Source organism: Pezoporus flaviventris, unplaced genomic scaffold (assembly GCF_033815535.1).
Source record: "Pezoporus flaviventris isolate CSIRO_AGI_PZ_B2104156 unplaced genomic scaffold, CSIRO_AGI_Pfla_v1 ptg000007l, whole genome shotgun sequence".
NCBI classification, from domain to species: domain Eukaryota; kingdom Metazoa; phylum Chordata; class Aves; order Psittaciformes; family Psittacidae; genus Pezoporus; species Pezoporus flaviventris.
Window position 1 is genome coordinate 96,660,623 of NW_026892555.1, and position 22,154 is coordinate 96,682,776.

Genomic DNA, 22,154 nt, shown 5'->3' on the forward strand with positions numbered 1-22,154 from the left:
CACTAGACTAAACACTTCCTCAGCTGTGCCTCTTAGGTCTGGATTATTTTGTCTGTTCTGTACATTTCCATTATGTTTCTTGCAACCTCTTGCCTAGCAGCATTCCTTTCACACAGTTAAGTTTGACAGGGTTAAGCACTATGATAACTAGCAGCTCTGAATTTTCTCCCTCCAGTGACCATGCCCCTCACCCCAGTTTATCCCATAAATGTACAGTCTTCTCAACGAGATTCAACTGCTGCAGGCATATTTCAGAACACAAGAAAATTAACAGTGCAAGTGCTAAGGCACTGTGAATTTAGATAGTCACTGACTGACTAATTTTGAAACAAGGTGATAAAAGTCATTGCAAATACATACGCTGCCAACAGTACAGAAAAGTACTTGAAGCACCTCCTATCCCACTGCCATAATTCCACGGCACCCAACATGAGAAGGACACGGACCTGTTTGAGTGAGTCCAGAGGAAGCCACAAAGATGCTCCAAGGGCTGGAGCACCTCTCCTAGAGAGAGGCTGAGAGAGCTGGGCTTGTTCAGCTTGGAGAAGGCTGCAGGGAGACCTCATAGCAGCCTTCCAATATCTGAAGGGAGCCTACAAGGATGCCAGAGAGGGACTCCTCATCAGGGGCTGTAGTGATAGGACAAGGGGTAATGGGTTCAAGCTGAAAGAGGGTAGACAGAAATTAGATATAAGCAAGGAATTCTTTACTGTGAGGGTGGTGAGGCACTGGCACAGGTTGCCCAGAGAAGTCGTGGCTGCCCCATCCCTGGCAGTGTTGAAGGCCAGGCTGGATGGGGCTTTGAGCAACCTGGTCTAGTGGAAGGTGTCCCTGCCTCTGGCAGGGGGTTGAAACTAGATCATCTTTAAAGTCCCTTCCAACTCAAACCATTCTAGGATAATAAAAGGGAAGTACAGATTGCTAAATAAAGCTAATACTTCTCTTACAAACAGATTCACAACATGGAACTCGTTGCAGCTTAACTTAAGAGATCACTTCTAAGGAAACATCCAGTCTTGTTTTACAGGGAACACAACCTTCTCTTTCATCATTAGCTAGTGCTCAAATACTGCAGCAGGTAAGGTGCTCTGGCAGTCTAGACCAGCTTGAGTGTCTTGAAGATCTGAAAACAAAGTAATTCTCCAGCATGCTGCTTTTACTTAAAATGTAATTCACAAATAGGCAAGGGAAGAGTCAGTAGTTTCTAACCATTTGCTCTGGAGGAAGAATCCTAAGTTTCTTCTAACTGGGATTCCCCACTTTTCAAGAGCGTATTTTGAAGGAGCACTTCCAGAGTCTTCAAACACGAAGAGAGGCTCAGAAACACCACAGGGAGGAAGGCCAGAGGAAAAGGAAGGAATATTCCTGATAACAAGCAGAAAGACCAATTGACAACTAAGTCTGAATTAACATTATCATAGGCCTGATTTCTGATACAAAGAAGTGTGGGAAAGCAGCAATGCAGAAAGTGGCAGAAGTGCTGTGATTATCTGAGAAGTTAAAAGGGAACTATCAACTAGACAGTACTTTAAAAAAACATACACCTGCTCTTTTAAGTTCTTTGTTTGTTTGGGTTCCCCTCTCTCCATTACATTTCTTTTCAGCTTTCTTTAAGAAAAGTCTGTACCTGCAGATATTAAGAGTTTTATGCTCCTAATAATGTAACAACTATATATCATAGGTTCTTGCATTCCAAGAAATGTAAATCGCCAACTCCTTCACATTCTCCAAGTCTCTTAATTCTGTATACCCCTCCTAGAAAGGACATAACTGGAGGAGTAGGTCCAGCGTTTGCATTTATCAAGTTCTAGCCCAATATACTGGAACACCTATTTCATTTAATCTATAATCATTTTCATTATTTGAGTAGTTATCGCTATTAGTAAATGAAAAATTTAAGATTACCACAAACTACTAAAGCTCCAGTTCTAACCAGAGAGCAGCTTACCCCTATCAAATCTTATTTGGACACTTTCTCAATTGAAACAACCCCCTTAGACACTCAGCGCAACCTAACCTTCTTCAGTGAAGATATGGCTGAAGATTACTCTTTATTTAAACTATATTCTAAATATGCTCAGCTAAGTTACATTGATTTTACTTGATAGAGCAATGGACTCTGAACAGTTTTACCAGTTACTGCCTTTGAGAAAGAAACACAACCTAGATGCTTAGGTTTTGTTGATATAAATCTTTTCAGTTATGGAAAATTAAAAAATACATCAATTGAGAATCAAACACCGATATTTCTTTGCAGAAAGTATGCTGAAAGGGCATGTATAATTCAGCACATACATTTGCAAGTAGTTGGAATAATTTTCAGTATTATTTAATCTTTCTATATAGTAGAAAGTTGATAAGAGGTTGCAGTACACAATCTGATGTCTCTCTCCTTAACGTGGACCAGAAATTATATAATTTATAAAATTATTTATATGACACATCATCCCCTATCAACACCTATTAAGCCGTATTTCTGTGACACAGACCACCACAATCCTATAGGCAACAATGTCAAGATTATGACAGCAAAGACTATATGCAGTGAACAGACTATTACATCATCTTCCAGAGCAACACATGTTAAAGTCAGAATTAGAACAAAAATTCATGAAATCGAGGGACAGAAATTGTTCAGACATGGTCTGCATACTCCATCCATTCTATACACATAGCTACTGCTACTTGCAACTCAAAAAAGATCTTCAGTAAGGAGAGAACTGGCTAAAATATTAACTCAGAATTCAGAATATTATTCATATTCCGATAGCTACAGATATAAATGAATTTTCAGGTTAAAGATAAAAACTTCACAAATTATCTCAAAACCACAGAAGACAGTAATATATATATGCCATGCAGAACAAAAAGGTGAATGACTGATCTTACTAATAGAGAAAACAAAACATTTACAATAGCTTGACAGTCCCTGCATATCAGACTGCAATCTCAGAAAGAGAAACACTAGCAGCAACTCAGTATCTTTTATTTCACTTATTTCCATACTTTGAATTTCCACTGATACTGAATGAATCTGCATGGAAGTAGCTTTTCTAGTAATTTCTCCAGTTAATTGCAAGTTTAAGTAGATTTGACAATATAAAAAAATTGATGCCTTATAAGTTTCTTAAAACCAGAACAATTACTACTAAAAGTGCGACATTACCTGACCCAGAGCCTGAAGTTGTCATATCATAAATCAAATCCTTTAAAGTAGTTCCTTCCGATATAAAGGGACGATCCAATGAGGGATCTTCTTCACTTGGCACACGATGATGAATTACAGTACGATTATGACAAAGATACAGAATCAACATTAGTGAAATGCAGACAAAGCACACAGGTCCAGCAATGACAGCAGCCAGTTCCACGGGTCCTAGATTAGAAGCTGGTTTTCCTGGAGTAGGGCCTGACAGTAAAAACAAAAGAAAATAGTAAAACCACTTCTTTCTTTTTATGATACTAAATTGACTGTATTTTGCAGTAATCTGCAAATTATTTCAATGTATTGTTTATAACTTTTGCACAGTAACTCTTTCAAGAATCAAAATAAGTATTACAAAGGCACAAAAGCAACTATGTGCTTACTCACAGTTTCCATTTACTTTGCATATAGGTCTTCAACACTGTCCCTAACATCCCTATCCAGAAGATTAAATTTCTTGTTCCAAATATCTTTAAATTTTATTTGCAGAATCTAAGGTGTATTTTATGCCTTCAAACTCACCTCCAACTTCAAAACTGAAGCTTCTACTCTTACAGAATTTTCTATTTAAAAAAAAAATAACCCCCCCAAATAAGTTAAAACCCCTTACCTGGTGTTGGAATTGGAAGTTCTATTTTATTGCAGTAGTCTCTGTCACAGCAATGAGGGAAAGTAAAGACTCCATCTCTGGAGGAGTGGGCACAAACAAATGGTCTGTCTCGGGGAATCAGATCAATCTCTGCTATACACATACTATTGTGTATTACTTTGTCTGCAGTTCGTGTTACTGAGGTAAAACACAGCCCATCTGTCACACATGTAAAGTTGTCTTTCGTGCATAGGTGGCAGTAACACCGTAATGCTGTGTTGAAAAAAAACATGAATGTTAGTATTGGTACATGTTCTGAGCCAAGAAATAACTTGAAGGACTAAAGAAATAGAGTTCAAACCACCATGAGGCCTATGATCTTTTTGGTTGCGTAAACACAGAACTGCAGCATTGAAGAACAACACAAGGCTTTTTAGCAGGACAAAAAACAAAATTAGGAGGTGATCAGATGAAAGTAAAATTTATAGCGGACATAATCTCTCCTTATACAATTACGTAGTAACAGAGAAAGGCTGCAATCCTAGATGTTCCTCCAGGTAAAGGAGTTTCATTACAGATCCTCATAGTAAAGTTCTGGACTTTTTAACACCACCACATCCTCTACAACATGGCAATTTGCTGTTTTCATACTGAATACAAATAATGCCTTTTTTTTTTTTTTTTCCGCAACAATCAGGGGAATAGCTTCAGTAAGTGACAAATAAGAATGCTGCTGGCTACCTAAGATTAATACTTTACACATGACTTGATGGCTTCAACTTTGCACCAAGGAAAGGTCATATAAAGGCTTAATCCTCATTAAAAATACAAACCCTGAATGACCAAAGAACATATGCTTTCATGCAAGCAGAAAATGGTTTAGACTTGCTATTTATGAAGCCACAGGAAAACACTGCTTTGCATTACTCAAGTTGCTGGTTTACTAAAGCTATCAATTGCACTAGAAAAGGAGAAGGCATGGGTAGGGAAGCAGGAATGACAGACTAATCACATCTAAGATGATCAGGTTACATTCTTTACATTGCAGAAGTTGTTGGAGATGGAAGTTTACTATTTCAGCTTTCTTTCTCCATATTTCTCCATTCTTCCTGCATTTACAGGACCAAAGCCAGATAGGGAATGGTGCAGTAGCAACAATAAAAATATCAATACACTGACTTGTTCATCTGTGGAGACCAAAGGTTTGCATAGAGCTTGTGTACATGCACACAGAAAGATTAAAATACAGAAATTTAGACAAATTTACAATCTTAAGCATCCACACCCCAAATACAAAAATGTGCTGAGCCATAAACAAGCCCCTCTCAAGGGTGTGAGGATTAACTGGTGGCAAAGCAAAAGATGCCCCAAAATCTGAAATTTGTGTGCTTTACTTAAATTCACAAGTTTAAGGTAATCACCTGAACTGTCTCTGATTTTACACTCTCCTCAATCACTGGATATCACAGATTTAAATAAATGGCAATCTAATCTCAAATACACATTCCATCTCAAAGTCTTGATTCCATTTCTCTGAAAATACCTCCTTCCCCTCAGATCTTGAGTCAAAACATATTACTGACAATCATCCTCTACTGTTAGAGTAAAAACATGGTAAAGTATCTGCTTTATGCTGTAGAATAAAGTATACGGTACAGAACGAAAACCCGTGTTTCTAAGAGATTCATCAGCCCACAGACCAATCAGAAAAAAAAAGGAGGGGAGGAAGGCAGAAATGGAATTGCAAAATTATTTTGTATTAAGATTACTGAAAAAATAATTAGAATATATATAAAATGAGAACTGGCACATGGGAAGGTAAAGCTTCTTTAGAGTACCACTTCTTGAAGATATAATTTCGCACACCCCCATCAGAGTAGTAAGGCAAGTCTTATTCTGAGTTTAACTATGAGAAAATTAAACAGTTATTTTCCTGTCAGTGTCCCTTTGGTAATTTACACTTTATTTTTAAACCCGTTAAAGCATTAAAGTTTCCTAAAATATTCACACATTGATATTTCTTTCAACTTTCTTAACAAGCAGGACTTTATCTCACTGCATCCTCCATGACTTTTTTTCCTATTTAAATAATATTCTTGGCTCATCATAACAGCACATGCATCTGAATGCCTACAGTAAGAGACATTATTCAGTAAGATATATTTACATTGGGTCACTGTACAAAGACCAAGTTACTTGAAGTGAAAAATGAGGTTTGGGTTGACCTTGTTACACTTACTCATATTCCTGACCTGGTGAAGTTATAGAGACACACTGATACCACTATGACTAAATAAGCATTTGGTGTCTTATCTTCCTCATTCATTTTGTTCCCACCTCTCTTTTGCTACAGAATTCCCAATGAATGTAATTTGATACAATTTGTACTTCTGCTCCACCTTGATGCCAGTACCTTCTAATCTCCTGTCAAAACACAGTACACTGTCACACACAACTGAATAGTTACCTCAGCACAAATGTATCCTTACTTCCTTCTGAAGCTACTCTCCCCCTGCCTTAAAAGGAGAAAACAATACCTAATCAGATGAATAACCAAAGCTTCTAGGAATACAGGTTTCTGCTGCTCTCTAGTGGGCACACTCTTAAAAATAAATAAAAAATCAACAACATTAAAAAATTCTTCAGCCCCCTTCCTACTCTTACCACTAACAATTCTTCATGCCTTCCAACTTAAGTGGAAAATAATTGAATTTCCATATTTTCTAACAGGAAAGCTAACTCAGCATCTTCAGCAACAATCCATTCCAGAAGAAAACAGAACTCAAATATCCTTGCCTATGTCTCACTCTCCCATTATCTATGTGTAAAAGAACAGACTATGACTATGTGAATACACTGTAGATTAGATTTGCCATCAATGGGATGAGGAAATGTCAATTACCAACTGTAGTTAAATCACTTCATTTCTATAAGGAAGTGTTTTCACTTGTAACTGATCTCAAAGAGAAAAATACCATGCCATTGTCCTCTTGGAGATGTAAATTTTTATGGTTTCCAGGTAGTCCAATATTTTTCTCCAAAAAGCATTATAGCAATTAAAAACAAGTCAGAGAGAAACCAGTCAGGTCTCCAACTTCACTTGAATGAATACATACATTTGTAAAATGGGTTGACAGCAGCATGTGATAAGAGAATGACAACTCTGAAGTAAGCTAATTTTCCAGAGCCAGGAATATGGAATCATAGAATCATAGAATAGTTAGGGTTGGAAAGGACCTTAAGATCATCTAGTTCCAATCCCCCTGCCATGGGCAGGGACACCTCACGCTAAATCATATCACTCAAGGCCTCGTCCAACCTGGACTTGAACACTGCCAGGGATGGAGCATTCACAACCTCCCTGGGCAACCCATTCCAGTGCCTCACCACCCTAACAGGAAAGAATTTCCTCCTTATATCCAATCTAAACTTCCCCTGTTTAAGTTTTAACCCATTACCCCTTGTCCTTTCACTACAGTCTCTAATGAAGAGTCCCTCCCCAGCATCCCTATAGGCCACCTTCAGATACTGGAAGGCTGCTATGAGGTCTCCATGCAGCCTTCTCTTCTCCAGGCTGAACAGCCCCAATTTCCTCAGCCTGTCTTCATACAGGAGGTGCTCCAGTCCCCTGATCATCCTTGTGGCCCTTCTCTGGACTTGTTCAAACAGTTTCATGTCCTTTTTCTGTTGAGGACACCAGAACTGCACACAATACTCCAGGTGAGGTCTCACGAGAGCAGAGTAAAGGGACAGGATCACCTCCTTCGACCTGCTGGTCACGCTCCTTTTGATGCAGCCCAGGATACGGTTGGCTTTCTGGGCTGCAAGCACACACTGCCGGCTCATGTTCATTTTTCTCATCAACCAACACCCCCAAGTCCTTCTCCACAGGGCTGCTCTGAATCTCTTCTCTGCCCAACCTATAGCTGTGCCTGGGATTGCTCCGACCCAGGTGCAGGACCTTGCACTTGTCATGGTTAAACTTCATGAGGTTGGCATCAGCCCACCTCACAAGCATGTCAAGGTCCCTCTCATGGCATTCCTTCCCTCCAGCGTATCAACTGAACCACACAGCTTGGTGTCATTGGCATATCTTTCAGGTGTGATGCATTTCCAATCTACTACCACAAAAACCTCCTTCAAAACTACTTTACCCAAAGAGGAGGGAAAAAAAAGTTTTCACTTCTTAGCCCATGATTTCCATGGCACTTTTTTGTTGTTTTGTGTTTGTTCTTTTTTTAAGTATTACTACAGTGTTTGGTTGAAACCACTAGCATGAAGCTCCATACCAACTAATGAAAGGTCATGCCTGCAAATGATATGAAGCTTGGGAAACGAAAAGTACAGACAACTAAATGAATATACTGAAGGTTATGTAAACAACCAGTGACAAAGCCAAGAACAGAAAGAACAGGATTTGAAGCACCATCGCAATTTAGTGCCCTCTCTATTGCATTTCCTCACTGCACCATGACCGTTCTACATGATCATTCCTGCTTTACGTGACTGTTTACTGTAACAGTGAACAGCAAGACAATACAGTTATAAAAGAATGCATGTGTATTATGACACATATATGTCATAGAAGTTATCAACAGCATATTTCCCATACCTCAATCTCATTTAGTAAGAAGATTATTAACAGGCTAAGAGCTGGGTTTGATCAGCCTGGAAAAGGGTCCACGGACACCTTAGAGCAGCTTCCAGTATTCAACGGGGCCTACAAGAATGCTGGAGAGAGCCTTTTTACAAGAGCATGTATGCAAAGGACAAGGAGTAATGGCTTTAAGCTGACAGATTAGATATTAGGAAGAAGTTCTTCCCTGTGAGGCTGGTGAGGCACTGGCACAGATTGCCCAGAGAAGCTGTGACTGTCCCTGGTAGTGTTCAAGGCCAGACTGGATGAGCCTTGGAGCAACCTGGCCTAGTGGAAGGTGTCCCAGCCCATAGCAGGGGGCTGGAATTAGATTATCTTTAAGATCCCTTCCAGCCCAAACTATTCTATGATTCATCTGTAGTGTTGAACACAATTACTTGCGTGATTTCTCAGGCTGAGACTCTCAGTTTGACAGTTTGGTATTTCCTTTAAGAAGTCTCTCTTCCATGGGCGCTGCAGCCTGGAAAGCCCACAGTAAGAGTAAAGCAAGCTGGTGACATAATTTAGACACAAAGTACACAGCCTGAAGAAAATCTGTTCCCCAAAGCTCCAATATTAATTCTGTATACAAAATACGAACAGAGAATTAAGTACACACTATCCACTTCACTTTCAGAAGTCTGTACGATCAGGTACCTATGGAAACAAGTCTTTTTTTTGTCTCTGTTGTCCTTCTGAAGCAGGAAAATAGCACAAAACCTTTATTTTTAGAATCGCATAAAAACCTATGAATCACTATAGTATTTGCTAACATCCTGCAAAATTACTTCAACCTGACAGTTTGGCATAGAACACCTTCAGCCAAAGAATTTTTGGTTGGAAATCGTATGTTGAAATACTGTCTTTCAAAGGATGCTAACAGAAGGTGTTACAGCAGTTAAACTTGTGAGGTGCTCTAAAGAAACCAAAACATCTCAAACCAAATTTCATTAAGAGTGATTAACAATTTTATATCATAGAATCACAAAACGGTTTGCGTTGGAAGGGACCTTAAAGATCATCCAGTTCCAAACACCTGCCATGGGCAGGTGCACCTTTCACTATGCCAGGCTACTCATATTTTTATTTATTTACTGAAAGACAAATAGTCTCTCGACCAGAACATCAACAAGGATAGAGGCTCTTCAGGGAAGACAGGCTGGGGAGATGAGGACGGGGTGTCAATGACCAGCTGGAGTGCATAGATCTCTGCCTAGGGATGGATGAGGAGTCTACCAAGAGTTTAAGGGTCAGGATTACAGTAAGGGCAGGCGTAGGCAACATCACAGGGGAGGGCGTCTGCTACAGGCCACCCAACGAGGAAGACTGAGTGAATGAGGCCCTCTATAGGCAGATATGCAGAGACTCATATTCACAAGCTCTGTTCTTCATGAAGGAGACTTCAACCACCCCAATATCTGTTGGAGGGATAACACAGCACAGCATGAGCCCAGGAGGTTCCTGTAATGCATTGATAAATTCATTCGCCAAGTAATAAAGGAGACTAAGAGACAATAAGAGGGGTTATGCTGGACCTTGTTCTTACCAATGCAGGGGGGCTGTGTCGATTATGAAGTCCAAGGGCAGACTTGGCTGCAGTGACCACAAAATGCAGAGTAGAGTTTGGCAGAGTTTGAGATCCTTAGAGTGACAAGATGTGTGTGCAGCAAGCTCACTACCCTGGACTTCAGGAGAGCAAACTGGCCTCTTGGTAGATCTGCTTCGCGGACTGACATGGGGTAAAGACCTGGAAGGAAGAGGAGTTTGAGACCATCTAAGGAACCTGAAGGTGCACAAGTCCATGGGACCTCATGAGATGCATCCATGGGTCCTGAGGGAACTGGTGGATGAAGCTGCCAAGCCACTATCCAGTCACGGCACGCTGGTGAAGTTCCCACTGACTGGAAAGGGGGAAATACAACCCCCATTTTTAAGAAAGGAATAAAGGAAGACAGATGGGACTACAGGCCGGTCAGTCTCACTTCAGTGCCTGGCATGATCGCAGAGCAGATCCTCCTGGAAACTGTTCTAAGGCACATGAACAATAAGGGGGTGACTAGTGACAGCCAACATGGCTTCATTAAAGGCAAAACAAAACCCTACTGTGGCCTACAGTGATAGGACTACAGCACTGGTAAGAGGGAAGAGCAACTGACATCGCCTACTTGGACTTGTGCAAAGTTTTGACACTATACCACGTGACATCCTCGCCTCTAAACTGGAAAGGCACGGAACTGACAGATGGATCAGCAGATAAGATCTGTCTGGACAGCTGTGCTCAGAGTTGCGGTCAACGGCTCCATGTCCAAGTGGAGACCAGTGACCAGTGCTGCTCCTCAGGGGTCAGTAATGGGACAGTTCAACCACTTTTGTTAGCAACATGGATAGCAGGAGTCTTGGGTGACATGGTTTAGTGTGTGGTGTCCCTGTCTGTGGCAGACAGGTTGGAGCTAGATGATGGTAAGGTCCTTTCCAACCCTAACTATTCTATGATTCTGTGATTGAGCACCCTCACCAAATTTTCTGAAGAAACCAAGCTCAAGCTGTGCAGTGCAGCTGACACACTGGAGGGAAGGGATGTCATCCAGAGGAACCTGGGCAGCCTGGAGAAGTGGGATCATGTGAACCTCATGAAGTTCAATAAGTCCAAGTGCAAGGTTCTGCACCTGAGTTGGGACAATCCCAGGCACAAATACAGGCTGGGCAGCAGCTCGGATTGAGAACAACCCCGAGGAGAAGAATTGGTGGGTGTTGGTCAGTAAGAAGCAAAACATGACCCAGCAGTGTATGCTTGAGCCCAGAAAACAATCGTGGGCTGGGCTGCATCACCAGCAGGTCAGAGGGGATTCTCCCCCTTTACTCTGCTTTTGTGAGACCCCACCTGCAGTCCTGTGTTCAGCTCTGGGGCTCCCAACATGAGAAGGATGTGTACTTGGAGTGAGTCCAGAAGAGGCCACAAAGATGCTCCAAGGGCTGGAGCACTTCTATGGAAACAGACAGTTGAGCTTGCTCAGCCCAGAGAAGAGAAGGCTGCATAGAGACCTCACAGCAGCCTTCCAGTATTGGAAGGGGGCCTACAAGTTTGCCAGAGAGGGACTCTTCATCAGGGACTTTAGTGACAGGACAAAGGATAATGGGTTCAAACTGAAAGGAGGTAGAGATTAGATATAAGGAAGGAATTCTTTACTGTGAGGTTGGTGAGACACTAACAGAGGTTGCCTGGAGAAGTTGTGGCTGTCCCATCCCTGGAAGTGTTCAAAGCCAGGTTAGATGGACTTTGGAGCAACCTGGTCTAGTGGGAGGTGTTCCAACCTCTATGCCACAGGAGGATCTAAATGATCCTTAACATCCCTTCCAAACCAAAACATTCTATGATTCTATGAAAGTACAATTTCTGAAACAGAAGTTTCACTGGAAGTGGAACTTCACCAGAACCACCATCAGGACTCTCAGTTCCACCAAGATGTAGTTTCAAGGGATAAAGGGACAAGGCTAGACTATATGCAAGAGACAGTATTAGATTTTGGGCAGATGAGCAAAAGGGCTGTACTTGTAGTTTTTTTTTCTTCTCCTATGAAATTTGCCAGAAGCAAAAAAGCATAATACAGAACAGTGCTGTCAGCTTTCTATTCTCTTATTCAGACAATTCCCTCCAACAATACACCTGACTCATGTCTGAACTCTTCCAGCTCAGGATATAAAAATGACATCTTAGGTCTTACAATTTCTGGATCATGCGTACATATTTTTAAGCCACGACATTTTAAGGGCTGCACTGACTAAATCTTCTCACAAAGGCACTAAGTTTGACTTTTGTAAAGTAACAGCAGTGGATGTCAAGTTTTCAGGACTACTTTAATAGACATTTCACCTATCTTTGTCAAGCAATATTACCAAAAACTACTGTTTCCAATGGAAAACAAAGTGGTGCACTCAAGAAAACAGACAAACTACTTTATTAAGGCAATATTCTCAAATTGCAAGTAATGGGAAACCCTTGTGAAAAATCCCAGCTTCGAAAAAAAAAGCAACATTATCTTCTCCATAGTGCAGGTGCCAAGTTGTAGCTCATCCATAGACCTACTCACAGGTATGTTCATGCCTCCTGCAGCAAGATGTATGAAAATTTATTTCTGTCATCTTTCACAGAAGAGTACGCTTTAGAAAAAAGAAAGTTATAAGCCTAGATTATAATTTTACTAAAATTATGAAAGCAGAAAGAATAAAGATCTTCATTTTTACTTTGAAATTCATTTCAGCATACAAACCATATTTCCATCATTATATGTATTAGGAGCAATTGTGCAAATGCAAGAATTTCCAAGATGACTCCCCAGAACTTTGGGGAGACCAAAATCTACTGCTTACACAGTTAAATAAATAAATAAAGCAACCTAATTTTAGACTGTCGTTAAAATCAAGGGTTCTACTGTTAAGCTAGCTGCTCTGACTCATTACAGGCCTGATCTCCATATGGTGATATAAAACATATCACAAGGCAATTCATTAACGCAGTTTCACTAGTATACTGCAGAACAGCAGTATAAGTCAGAAAATGCCTAACTTCTGTCAACCCATGATAATACTAAGTAACAGTAGCTAAATCATACCTTGCACTTCCTTGTCAACTCAGACCACAATGTTCTAATTAATCCTTCACCAGTACCAGGACTGGTCTTTGAGTTATGGATCAAGAAGCCTGTATTCCCCATATTCTCCTGGATAAGGAGGATTTCTCTCTCTTTGAAAAACTGACTTCCCCCCACCCCCAACCCAACAACCACCACCATCACCACCAAAACAAAGGCCGCACACCACCAGTTCCATCCTTGTATGTTTTTGTATGGAAGTCTATTGCCTTGTTTTCACATAAAGCTTTTAGACATTAATTTCATTACTGATATTAAGGGAAAACTGTTGATTGATCTGAGGCATTAAGAGGGAAAAGTTCAAAGATCACATCAAGATAAATTGCCTTCAATGCCTAAACTGGACATGTTACATAAGAAAGCTTTTAATTATTAAAGCCTGTTGCAGCTTTTCAAGAACACAAGAACCACGGTTAACTTAAGCTTAATTTACTGTCTCCCCATCAAGGATTCTCTATCTTCTTCAACAAGAACATGGGCAATTAACACAGCATTTTAGTATAGCAACTTCTGTCTTCTTTAAGTAATACTTTCTTTACTGCACAAGTACCATCTTAGGTTGAATTATGAACAGCATGGTAAAAATCCAGATGAAGGGGCATCTTAAAGCTATAACTGAAGAAAGCCATGGTGCTTCTCCACTTCCTCTTTAGAACCCAAAGCAATATGCAATATATCTACAGAGGAATTCAGGGAGCAGGCCAATTATAAAATGCAGATTTTGTGTGTCTGTCATCATCATCATCTAACTCACCATAGATGAGATTGAAACCTAAATCAATTAGCTTAGTGTCTATAACATTTGTATAGCCTATTGAGGCATACGGCCCAAACTGCTAACTGTAGAACAAAACGGTTTGTTGTTTGTGTTTTTTTTAATGGAAAATTACCTATTTCTTGTATTTCTGAATGCTGCTAAGAACTCCCGTTTCATGCATTAGCTCTGCAACAGCACAGCTCTAACAGTACATCTCTCTTACAAGAAAACATAGGTACAGAAGGCTGGAGAAACAAAACTGTTTTACTGTACAAAGTTCATCAAAGATTTTATTTCTGCATGGCTTGGACCTTACAGAGTATTCAGGTTAGCTCTCTGACTGTAACTGAGAGATCACCTCTATCTCCAAGCTACTAGCTTTCCGAGCAGACGCTGCCAGCACACCACAATGTGGCGTGTAACGGAGCTAAAGCATCTAACGTGGGAGTTAAGGGAGTCTTTTACCTTCACTACATGGAACATTCAACACGTATCTACACGAGCAGATGCCGCTTGTCTCTCCTCCCCCGTGAAACTGTTTGTAAGCGCTCCTCAGGAGCTCACAAGGCACGGCGGCTCTTCCCCAATCTGGTGCCTAAATTGGCACACCCCAGGCAGAGCAAAGGTAGCTCTCGCGGGCTGATGTGCCCATAACGATGGGGAGAGAGAGAGAGGAGGGTGCTCCGCCACCGATAACCAAATTACCTTCACAGGCCACGGCCACCCGAACCCGCGTGCGAAAGGAAGAGCCGCAGCCGGCCACAGTCCTCAGGGGCCGACGGGCTCACGGGGCTAGGGGCGCGGGAAAGTTACCTCAGACTGAGCCACCCGAGGCGGCAACGCGGGCACCGGCGGGGGGCGAGTGTCAAGTGTGCACAGTACTGCGTCCACTCCTCATCACTGCCCCTCCTCACCCAGCCGCACCACGTCTGCCCAGCGCCGCGGCCCCTCCCGCGTAGCCACCACTGCACTCGGCCAACAAAGGGACGAGCACCCGCCGGGCTCGGACACCGGGGTGGTGGGAGGGGTAGGGGGGGAGGAAGGCGACTCCGCCCCAGCCGGCCCCTCCGCCATGTTGTTGAAAGGAACCGACGGGGACCCGCAGCTCCTCATCTCTCTCTTTCCCCCCCCCCTCCCCTCCCGTCCCAAGCACCACCTCACCCACTCCCTCCCCTCATTTCCTCTCCTTCCTTCCTTCCCTCAGACACGCGGGCACTCACCGGCTGCCCCTGGGAAGAGCGGCGCGGACACCACCAAGCACAGCAGGGCCCAGAGCCGCCGAGTGGCCGCTACCGCCATGGTCCGGTCCCGAAACCGTGGAGCCAGGGCGCGCGCGCGCGCGCACCCGCGCGCCAGGATTCCGCCTATCGCGGCCCCGCCCCTCTCCTCCTCCCCCGAGAGAGAAGCAGCCAGCCGCTCACGCTACCCCTACACCTCCCCGGCTCGCTCCTACCGCTAAACTAACTGACGCGGCAGCGCCGCCTGATTGGCCTCTGTCCCCCGCTCCGCTCCGCTCCGGCCCGGCCCCGGCCCCGCCCCCGGCAGCTGCGGAAAGCCCCAACAACAACAGGCGGCTGGAGGGCGCAACCGGCGCGTCCGAGGGGCGGGGCGCGGCTGGGTTGTGATTGGCGGTTGGCTGTCGGCGTCTCGTCGCGGTGCTGGTGAGGACCGGCGGCGGCGGCGGCGGCGGCGGGAACGCAGCCGGCCCCGTGAGGTACTTGGTCGGCGGGAACTGCTGTCCCTGCGCATGCAGCCCGGGGCGATGTGGCTGATAACGTCTCTTAGAAACAGGGGCGGGCCGCGCGTTAGGGCGGTGAGGAAGCACCCGAGCGTGTGGCTGAGGCTCTGCGGCTGCTCTCACCGGCAACCATCAGACACAGCAGGGTCCAGGGCCGCCGGGTGGCCGCTAAAGCTATGGTCCGGTGCCGGGGCTGGAAGGAAGCGGGGGATAGCGGTTAATCAGGCGGGAGGAGTTACACAGCCCTCAGATAGCTTCGGGAGAAGAGGGAAAGCTGCTGTTACCCGAGGAATTGCTCCTCTGGAGACTGCGGGTGGGAGACGGGCTAGCAGAACTATGCGGGGCCCTTTCGTTGCTCAGCTGCGATGCTTCTCTTACGTGAGTCTGTCGGATGGGTTGTAGATGTAACACGCAAACAGTCTGACAGCTTATTCCCTGCTAGCCTACCAGCTGGTGTATGTATGAGACGGCTCAGCGGTCGTGCTGTTAGTGAAGACTGCGTCGCGATTCGGGAGTAAAGGGTGCACCTTCCCGCAGCACAAAGAGCTATAGGGTAGAGAGCCTACAAGTTTTAGTACTGTGCGAGGAAAGAACAGCGCTAGTCGCCATGTGTGGCTCCCGTCTTATTTCACAGTTTAACTGCGGGAGTTACTTGGGAATCAGAAACAAATTTGGACAGTCCAAATAGGTGTTTGAGGTTCTACTTGATCTTACAAACTGTGGCAACTGGAATCAACCCTTTGAAGAAAATTACCATGACTGAGGTTGTTCATTCTGTCCAGAGCTTTATTAGCTATTGTATGGGTGGCAAGAAAAGAGGAAAGGCTCTCTTGTCTCTTGGGATCAGGTAACCACTCTCCCAGAAGTTATCTGCTTGCCCCCTCTCCCCTGACATCCGAGCTCCATTACGTGGCTGTTGTGTTCAGAGTCCGTCAAGTTCAGCATATACTTCTGTACTATTCGTTTTACTTGAGGTGTCACCCTCCAGTCGTAGGACAAGACATGTAGGTCACAGGAGCTTTTCTACATTATTACTTGCAGTTAGTCTTGCAAACTTCGTGTACTGTCTCTGCCAAATGGTGACTTCCCAGTTCAGTATTCAGGGCAGCAACCTCTGCAGTCTTCAGTGCCACATTCATTTCCATGTCACATTGATCTCCTGTCTCTTTTTTTTTTTCAGTTGTTCAGCCAACACAGCTTTTATAAAAAAGTCTTGTTTCTCCTACAGTACAGTTCACCTGGATAAGAATCTTGATAATATAACAGTTCAAAGTGAGGTACATTTTTATTAATTCATTTTCTTTCCATTTCTCTCTGAGCAGCAACCAGCATCATATGTAAGCAGACCCTAGTTATATTTTCTCTTGCAAAATCATATTTTAATGATTGCAAAGCTACTGAAATGGATTCTGTATGTCTGGAATACCTCTTTTCTTGCCATGCTTCCATTCCATGTTTCTAGATTCTTAGGGCTGCACCTTCTGGTCTTGATTAAGGTGGTGTCTAGGAACTTCAGATTATGATACAGATTCTTGATGCTGGAAGGACTCTGGTAGCCAATTGGATCTTGATCTTGTTGGAAGGTCACTGACTGTGAAAATCAGTACCTACACCTTTCCCCATTAGCTGCCCCTTGTTTCTGTAGGATTCGTCCCTGTGTTCTTCCATCATCTTTTTTTCCACTATTGCTTCTGTAGTCAGTTCTTCCCTTCTAATATTTTGGTGTTCCTGTTTCTTCATATGAACTTCGTAATTGGTTTTAGTTGGTCTGGGTAGGACTGTATCTTTGGGAGGGTTACGTGGGAGGTACTTAGATTTACTGTTTGAGATGCACAGTAGTTCAAGTTATATATTCTGTTTGATAATTAATCATCTGTCTTTTTTGCCATATAAGATGGTACAGTCACATAAAAAATACAAAATAAAAATGATAGCCTATGAAGAATTTAATAATAGGCTTCTCCCTGTGTCTGCAAACAGTTGAATGCCAATCCAAAGAAAATGAGATCTTACATATGACTGTGCAAATAAGGCTATGTTAGACCACGACACAGTCAATAAACAGTTTCTAAGATACACCTTTCTGTAAAGCAACATTTTATTTAGGAAGAAAATAACTCTCCTGTGATTTCAGATTTTTCAAAATTACAGTAATTACTTGGCCTTTTTTTTTTCTGCCAAAATAACCAGAAAAATAATTTCACTGTAAAGATCAGGGTAATAAGGAATTCTAATGAATCTTTCAGCAAGAAAGTATGCACAGTTAGTGCTAGAACAAGAAGAAATAAAGGTGTTGCAAAACTTCATTTGCAGCTTTTACTGTTTTCTCTCCATGGTAATTAGCTACATTTTATATGCTTTTTAAAGAACTATTGAGTGCATCATGATATTTACAAATTATAATCACCAAGGAACTCAGCAAGAGGAAAAATACTGAATGTGTAATGTTTACCAAGACAACAAAGTAAGTGATACTAAAAAAACCCACCACCCAAAACACCACCGCCACCCCAACCCCACTCCCCCCACCCCTCAGTCCTCAATTTTCCCAAGCAGTTTTCCTGCTCAAAACTGGGACAGAAAGGATCAAAGTGCTTTTTAGTGTGCAGTTTCTATAAGCCTGCAAATGAGAAAGTTTAGGAAAGATTTGTGATCTTGCTAAATTAGTCAAGCAAATGAAAACACTTTAAGTCACTGCTTTATAAAATATTCAGAATTATTCACTTTATAACCTTTATGAACATTGCCTGATTTGCCTCATCAGTGCTTCCAAAACTAAATACAGTGGGATTTAAACCCCACTTAATCAACTCTGGTAAGAAAAAGCCAGTCAAAGCTTAAGATGTGTGAAACCCTTTTTGCTTTTATTTCACCGTGAAACATACCAGATCCATATCTCAGAGTCACGAACTGAGCAGCCTAATAATACCCTGTGTCAGTACGCAGTATGCTTGATCCCTCCAGCTAACGCTTTCCCTATTATGCTGCTAAGAGGTTTGTGGAAACGTTATAATGTTGCAAGTTCTTACTCTGCAGTTCAGCATATCTCAGTGATGACAGTTTTGCGCTGCTGCTGTTAAACCCCTTGAATTGTAGAGTCCATCAGCTGCTGAGCTTGTTTCCTACATGTATGATACCCTACTTCATTTGAAATTAGGTTTAAGTGTGTTTAAAGAGATCAGTGTTGATTTAAGAGAGGTCCGGTTTATGCTGAAAGCCGGGAAAAAGTACATAGTGCAAGACATGTTGCTAAACACAGAAGTGACTAAGACCAGTTAGCTTAGGGAGGGGTTGCCACAAGCAAACAGGCTGACATCAACAGGGTCTGGAAATGACTTTAGACTGCATGTCATTATCTATTTGAAGGCCTGATATTGCTATAGCAACCCTGAAATTGCCTGAGTATCTCACCTGTGTCTATAGAGAAGGATAGATGCATTAATGCAGCTTGCTTCTAATTAGGATACTTTGTTTTTTTTCTGTGGAAGTACAACTTTTTTTCCTGCCTGTACACTACTCCTCATACCAAGTAATATGGTATGGGGCAAGTGATAATTTATATCATTCTGCTTTTCAAGAAAGGTCAGTTTCCTCCTACACTGACACCAAATTTGAGATTGGACTCAATTTAGACTTCAGTAGGGAAGGAGCTGCATGTGTAAAGCACCAAAAGTTAGTGTCTCTCTAGCAATGCACAGATCACAGAGTTTTCCTATTGTGTGTTTGATGAACTTGACTTTCTATTCCATTTAATTAGAGATCATTACAGACAAGAAATTTCTTAGAGCAGGAAGTGGATTTTGTGTTTAAGTTACTAAGATCCCAAAGCATTAGATGGAGGATCTAGATTCCAGTTTAAATATCAGTCCTCTTTAATTTTTTTTTCCCAATAAAACTGCCACTGTGTTGTTAAAATATTTTGTTCAGTTAAGTGTACATCCACAATAAATCAAAAAAAAACCCAAAACAACACCAAAGAAACCCAACCCACAACCTTCAGTAATGATGTAAACTCCTGACACTGATTTATTGGCCTTGCAAACTGGGAATGAGAAAAGAGTTTATTCTAGAGTGTGTTGTAGGAACTGACTGTTTCACTGCAGTTTTTCTAGACTTGCTATATATACCCCTGTCAGTCCATTCTTCAGAGCTTGTGACTGTAGGTTACCTGAAGTGGTATGTCAGACTTTCTATTGCAGTTAGGTTCTGCCTGATTGTTTCAAAATCCTTTTCTGTAGTCTCTCCTAGCAGTGTTTTCTGTATGTTTTCACTTGTTCATTTGCAAACTGAGCAAAGTTTACTTTACCCCAAACTGAGCTGAGTTTACTCCAAAGGTGCATGCCAAGAAAATTATATGGAGATTTTCTGTAGCGCATTCTAAAAAAGTGCTTTTTCCTTTAAATTGGGTAATGAAGTTTGTACCTACTCAGGAACAAAAAATTTAAAAGCGAAAAATGGACCAAAGGTCTATTTGAATAAGATGACAAATTGGTCAGTGAAGAGAGATGGTGGACATCAGTTGTAGAACTTTGTTCTTTACCCGTTCTTGAGCAGTTAAGTTTCTGACTTTTCTCCAAGAATATATAACTTTGAGATTAAGTCCTTCGTTATTTCTCCATTTTCAAACAACATTATTAACAGGGAAGACTTTTGCCACTGGACCTATAAAAAAGAATAATTTTTGCTGTTTTCATTTCTGAGTTAGTATGGGTATTCTGAACAACATTTTTTGGTTGCAAATAATAAGAATGTACTTCATTCTGTTTCTCTACAAAGATAATTTTCCATCAGCCATATTCCTTAAGTGTGATGCCAAAGATTGACTTTTATCCAAGAAGAATATTAGGCTTGATACAAGATTGCTGAAGAAACTGTCTCTCTTGAGAATTAAGGAAGGTAGTGAGGATGCTGGTACTAAAATACAACTTGAAGAACACAATAAGGCTGAAAAAGTAGTGAGAGACTATGGAAATGTGGAAGCTCTCAAATCTCAAATTTGTTTAGGAAAGGCTAGGGATGTACAAACCTTTTCATACATTGAAAAATTATTTCATTTGTACCATAAACTACTTGGAAGGATGAGTTTTTAAGTCATGGCCTTAGTAAACAAACTTCTGAAGCAGGTTTTTGGCTTTTTGGTTTGTGTTTTTTTTTACTGTTTCAAAGACAGTGACAACTGCAATATCCTCACACAAGAAACTGAATGTTCTTCTTACTGAGTCTAGAGTGTTTTGTTGGTAGAAAGTAACTGTTCATTTTCTTGCTTTTTGTTTTATCTTTAGGCATTTTTTCATGTTGGGTCTTTGTTTTCCAAGTGGGGTTGCTGACTGGCAGTTACTGAGGTCCTAATAACTGTATATAAAAGCAGACTAAGCAAATACATAGTTCCCGTGTCTTTGGATATGGAAATACTCCCATCTATATATGCATCCTGTGCAAAATCCTAATGATTACATTATAATGTGAATTCTTTTGAATGTCTGGTGATATGTCACTGTTATCTGATGTGAGTTCTATCTTTCTAGAAGATGTGTGAATTGTTTTTTTATCTTTGATGGTTAACAAATTATTGAACAATTTGTCTTGCCTCTTAAAGTGACTTCACTGCCTGGAACATTGTCTCAAATATTACTATATTTGCAACGGTACTGCTTTCAAGAGCTTAAGTAGCCTGCTTCCAAACAGTATGCAATATTAACTATGATGGTTTGGAAGAGTGCCAGTTGATAAGATAAAGTGAGAAAAAAGGAGAAGTTGCTATCAGGAATGACCTTCTATGGATACACAGTTTTTTTCACAGGGTTGTGGTATGTTGGTTTTGTTTTTTTTTTAAAAACCAGGCTTAAGAACCTGACCTTCAAAATCTAAATAAACCATTCCTATCATGTTCTTCATATCTATTTTTCAGGCCAGTGATAATCTCAGTTGGCAGGTTCCTCAGGTAATGCTCTCCCCAAGTGTTTGTGAATGTAGGTGGATCTTACAGCACATAATTAAAAAAATAAGCTCAAGTCGGGGACAGAAAGCCTTTTTGATGAGAGGTCCTCATAGATGACTGCTGGTATCCATTGTCTGTCAATTAATGTTTTGGGTTTTTTTTAGTTTTGCTAGTCTTTAATCACGTTTAAAAATTTTTCAAAGTGCCCTAGTACATAAAGATAATAGCTGACTCACACCTCTAAATTTGTCTACTAATAAAGCTTCAAATTGCTCCTGAAGTCATGAGTAATTTCTGGTTTCATTTTAAAAATTCAGCACTGCAACAGCACAGCACAGTCACAGACCTAGCAAACATCATACAGGTTTCCTGGCACTCAGTTGTTTGCTTGCCTGCATTTGGTAAAATAGTTCTAATATATTTGACATGGAAAAGGCTTTTTCATGTAGCTTTTAAATAACAAGCCAAGAGATGTGGGCTTCTAGTCTTACCCTCCTTGTTTGTTTCTGCCAATATTTGTGAGCAGTTCACAGATCCCCTTTGGTGATGGACAGAATATTGAAGTTGCGTTGTGCCGCATTGACCTGGGCTGTGAGCAGAACCCTGAGCACTAACATCTGGGTGCTGGCTGTCCATCTAGCA

The 22,154-nt window shown here is 41.7% G+C and overlaps 1 protein-coding gene across 1 annotated transcript in view; it reads right to left on the bottom strand.

Annotated features, from left to right (window-relative positions):
- The window catches only part of TGFBR1 (transforming growth factor beta receptor 1), a 37,785-nt gene extending 22,574 nt beyond the window's left edge, over positions 1 to 15,211 (bottom strand). Inside the window, exons 1-3 of the mRNA XM_061449621.1 lie at positions 15,057 to 15,211; positions 3,816 to 4,067; positions 3,167 to 3,409 (exon numbers count right to left, since the gene is read on the bottom strand). Of these exons, the coding sequence (XP_061305605.1) occupies positions 3,167 to 3,409; positions 3,816 to 4,067; positions 15,057 to 15,135 (574 nt within the window). The 5' untranslated portion in view covers positions 15,136 to 15,211. The remainder of the gene's footprint in view (positions 1 to 3,166; positions 3,410 to 3,815; positions 4,068 to 15,056) is intronic.
- Positions 15,212 to 22,154: the final 6,943 nt, after the last annotated feature.